The following is a 5,000-nucleotide window of genomic DNA, read 5'->3' as shown; positions in this document are numbered from 1 at the left end:
TATATCATTACTGGATTGAAACTATGGACCCAGCTCAAATGACTGACTACACTAGAGGTTCCCTGCATACAAACCAAACGCGGAAAGTCAGACTTTCGTTATAACGCCCCCTGCTCCTTGGAATGACCTCACGCTGTAGATGAATATCCTCTGGACATTTAGACATTTAATTGCTGATCTTTGCTATTGATTTTAGTAATTTTTTCTTCATTATTTATATCTTTATATTTTATTATGTCTTCTGTTTACCATGTAAACTGATTCTTTGAGTATATCAATGTTTATTACTAACTTGTTGGTAATCTGTAAGTCTCGACGACATTGGAAATGAGGGTGAACACAATCGTCCTTTTAATTTAATTGTTTTATGAAGGTAAAAAACATCCTTCTAATTATCTTGACCCCCCATATCGCTCTGTCCTGGTGTGTTACCTGTAGATGGCGCTAGCGGGCTGGTTCCCCGGGTCGTAGCTGACCCTGACGTGTCCCTGGTGTGTTACCTGTAGATGGCGCTAGCGGGCTGGTTCCCCGGGTCGTAGCTGACCCTGACGTGTCCCTGGTGTGTTACCTGTAGATGGCGTTAGCGGGCTGGTTCCCCGGGTCATAACTGACCCTGACGTGTCCCTGGTGTGTTACCTGTAGATGGCGCTAGCGGGCTGGTTCCCCGGGTCGTAGCTGACCCTGACGTGTCCCTGGTGTGTTACCTGTAGATGGCGCTAGCGGGCTGGTTCCCCGGGTCGTAGCTGACCCTGACGTGTCCCTGGTGTGTTACCTGTAGATGGCGCTAGCGGGCTGGTTCCCCGGGTCGTAGCTGACCCTGACGTGTCCCTGGTGTGTTACCTGTAGATGGCGCTAGCGGGCTGGTTCCCCGGGTCGTAGCTGACCCTGACGTGTCCCTGGTGTGTTACCTGTAGATGGCGCTAGCGGGCTGGTTCCCCGGGTCGTAGCTGACCCTGACGTGTCCCTGGTGTGTTACCTGTAGATGGCGCTAGCGGGCTGGTTCCCCGGGTCGTAGCTGACCCTGACGTGTCCCTGGTGAAGCTCCACAGCGATTGGCTCGTTGTCTCCGTTATACAGCAGGATGCCGTTGTCCTCCGCAGTAGACACCTGCACACACACACACACACACACGCACACGCACGCGCGCACACACACACACACACACACACACACACACGTGCACGCACACACACACACGACATATATCATGCCAGTTAGGGTACCTTGTGTAATAGTTTACTTTTACGCATAGTATATATTCATAACAATATGACTCATAACAATATGAACTACTTTACCCTACCACTGCTGTCATGCCATATCATGAAATTGTTACATGCAATGATTTTGCTACCATCTGATAAAAATGTGCCTGCTGTGAGCAAACATCACAATTCTCAGTTAACTGTCTGCCGTACTTTGATCCTGCTATTATTAACGATGTCTGGTAATATTCATGTTCATCCTGGTCCATGTCCTGTGCCGAGCCCCACAAGCTCTGTTTCATGTCCTGATACCAACGCTGGTTTGAACGATCTGACCTTTTCTGATTTTTGCTCTCGCAAAGCTATGGGTTTCCTACGTATAAATGCTAGAAGCCTACGGCTCAAAATGGATCAGATAAAGGTATGGGTACACAGTTCCGAACCTCAGGTATTGGTAATTTCTGAATCTTGGTTGAAGAAGAGCGTGCCAGATTCTTGCCATTGCACTAGGGTATAATGTCTTTAGACAATATAGGTCATCTAGATCTGCTGGAGTTGCTATCTTCACCAAAGAACACCTCCAATGCTCCATCGCCACCAGGAAATCTATTCCTAAACAGTTCGATCTTCTTATTCTCACCATCCAGCTGACCCAAAATTCCACATTGTTGGTTGCTGGCTGCTACACCCCCCCCCCCCTGCTAGTGCGCTACCTGCTATCAGCGCCCTCCTGGTCCCTTATACCAAGTCGGAGCTTGTGCTAATGGGTGACCTAAACTGGGACATGTTCAAACTCCCTGCTGCCCACGTCCTCCGTCAATGGGACTCCCTCAATCTCACACAAATGATCACCAAGCCCACCAGATACAACACCAGAAACCCAGAAATAATAGAAAAGGCCACACTTATTGATGTCATTCTGACAAATAAACCTGATAGATACACATCTGGTGTTTTCTGTAGCGATATGAGTGACCGCTGTTTCACTGCCTGCATCCGAAATGGTGGTACAGCTAAACAGCCTGTCTTAACCACCCACAGACGACTACTGAAAAAGTTTGATGAGCAAGCTTTCCTCCATGACCTAGCTAATGTTAAATGGGACAGAATAAGTCTAATCCCTGACATTGACAATGCGTGGTACCTCTTTAATGACTCGTTCAGCAAACTAGTCAACAAACACGCCCCTATGAAGAGAATGAGGATCAAACACAGATGCAGCCCATGGTTCGACCACGACCTAGCAGAACATCTTCACCTCAAAAAGACCATCTGTCGTAGAGCTCGTCAGTCAAAATCTCATGAAGACCGGTTATCCTTTTGACAAATAAGAAATAAATGCACCCAGGCCATCCGCAAAAACCAAGACTGGTTACTTTCACGAGCAGTTTAGTCTCAGTAGCTTAAACCCAAGCAGGTTTTGGAAAACAGTTAAAGAGATGGAGAACAAACCCTCATCCTCCCAGCTGCCCACCTCCCTAGTAACTGGGGATATGGTAATCACTGGAAATGAGCGTGTGGCAGAGGCCTTTTTTTAAACAATCTTTTCTTTTCTTTTTTTTATGTCTTTGGTAGATTTTTATTGTATTTATTTTTTTTACTACCGGGCAGTCCGGTAGAGAGAACGAGAGGAAGAACGGGACACAGAGCGGGGGGAAGACATTCGGCAAGGGACGCCGGGTCCGGGAATCGAACCCGGGTCGGCCGCTTTGCGACGCAGCGCGTTACATGGTTCGCCACTTGGGCGCCCCGGCAGAGGCCTTTAATAATCACTTTATTAAAGCTGGGGGCCTGTTTGAGTCCATGGCACCCCCTGCCCCACCATCCAACCCCTTGCCCCTCAGCCCTACAGCGCCACCTGCCTCACCATCCAACCTTAGTGCCCCTAGTCCAGCCACGCATCACAGTTTTGCACTGCAGGGATTTACTGAGAAAGAGGTTTTAAAAGTACTCAGCAAACTCGACCTGGAAAACTCAGCTTGGAAAGCAGCCTTGGTACGGCCCCTGTTCAAAGGAGGAAACAATACTGACCCCAACTGCTACTGCCCAATCTCAATTTTACCCTATATCGCAAAAGTGCTAGAGAGGCTTGTTTGCAAAAAACTCACAAGCTTTCTAGAAATCTACAACATACTTTCGGAAAACCAATCTGGCTTCCGCTCAGGGCATGGCTGTGAGACTGCTACAATGAAAGTCCTCAATGATGTCCTCAACGCCCTTGACTCCAAACTCTACTGTGCTGCCGCATTTATAGATCTGGCTAAAGCCTTTGACACTGTAGATCATGAACAGCTTTTGGAGCGGCTGAGAGACATTGGTGTCACTAATCACAGTGTAGCATGGTTCGAGAACTACCTCTCTGATCGCACTTAGTCAGTAAAATCTGACAACCTATTAACCCAGTCTCTATCCACCTCTAAGGGGGTCCCCCAAGGCTCCTTACTAGCTCCAACCCTCTTCTCCATCTATATAAACAACGTAGGCCAGTTCACTGGAAACTCCCTAATTCACCTCTATGCTGATGACACAGTCCTGTACACCTCTGGTCCCTGCTGCCCGGATGCTGTCCTGAAAACTCTCTAGGAGAGTGTGTGTGTGTGTGTGTGTGTGTGTGTGTGTGTGTGTGTGTGTGTGTGTGTGTGTGTGTGTGTGTGTGTGTGTGTGTGTGTGTGTGTGTGTGTGTGTGTGTGTGTGTGTGTGTGTGTGTGTGTGTGTGTGTGTGATTAGATTTTTAGATTAATGTTAGACTAGAAGTCTTTATTTGTCATGCAGTTTTAACACACACACGCGAGATGGGCAACCCACAGGAACACACACACACATGCAAATCCAGAGCCTGCATAATAATGAAAGACCCTCACCACCCCAACAACAGCCTGTTCATGCTGCTGAGGTCAGGCAGACACCTGCGAACACCAGCTACTAGGACAGAGAGACTTCGGCTCAGCTTCTTCCCCCAGGCCATCAGAGCCTTGAACACTCAACTCTCCACACACAAGCACACATGAGCACACACACGACACACACACTGTACACGCTCACACACTAGCAGCCACTTTAACATGAGCAAGCACACACTCATGCTGCACACGCCCACACGTATGGCCACTAAGGAAAGGTCACTTTAAAAATAGTATAGTATAACCTGAGATTGTATAAATTAGCATGTACAGAAAGACCCAGTGCCCCATCCGTAGCTAACAGTGTATTGCACTACCAAAGGACCTATCATGTCCTCCATGCTCTGTAAATAACTTATGTACATATACCGATATGCCCTACTATGTTACTTGTTTATTGCACAATGTTGTTCTATTGGATTCTATTATATGTTATTACTACTGTATTGCACATCGTTGCGGGCAAGACCACCCGCATTTCATTGTATACTTGTATGCCGTGACAAATAAAACTCTTGACTCTCTTGACTCTTGAGTCGCCGATGAAATGTCTCTCTGCACTTTTCCCATCCCGTTGTCCTTCCCCCCATGAGCAGCCGGGAGCAGATAGGGCGTCAATGTGAGCCGCGCCCCGGGGACCAATCCAAGTGCTCCTGTCCGTCTTCGTCAAGGACGCCACAGCGATCTGTTGTGCATGTTTTTCCATTGGGTTTATCTTATCGGGGGGGAAACCCTTGCGAGCACGAGGAGAACATGCAAACTCCACACAGGCCCAGGAGATACCCCACCTGAGTACCTGGCATCATGGAAACCTGGTCCCCAAGCGGGAATCGAACCCTGGACCTTCTTGCTGTGAGGCGACAGTGTTAACCACCACCGTGCCGCTGTGTGTGTG

The 5,000-nt window shown here is 48.2% G+C and overlaps 1 protein-coding gene across 1 annotated transcript in view; it reads right to left on the bottom strand.

The window, feature by feature from the left end:
- Positions 1 to 5,000, bottom strand: part of LOC311231815 (slit homolog 1 protein-like) — a gene marked incomplete at both ends in the record, with an annotated part of 117,847 nt that overhangs the window by 43,747 nt on the left and 69,100 nt on the right. The window contains one exon of the mRNA XM_084318438.1: positions 977 to 1,107. Coding sequence (XP_084174564.1) covers positions 977 to 1,107 — 131 coding nt within the window. The remainder of the gene's footprint in view (positions 1 to 976; positions 1,108 to 5,000) is intronic.

This window comes from Notolepis coatsorum (genome assembly GCF_963971535.1).
Source record: "Notolepis coatsorum genome assembly, chromosome: 7".
Taxonomy (NCBI): domain Eukaryota; kingdom Metazoa; phylum Chordata; class Actinopteri; order Aulopiformes; family Paralepididae; genus Notolepis; species Notolepis coatsorum.
This window is presented reverse-complemented; position numbering and strand designations above follow the sequence as displayed.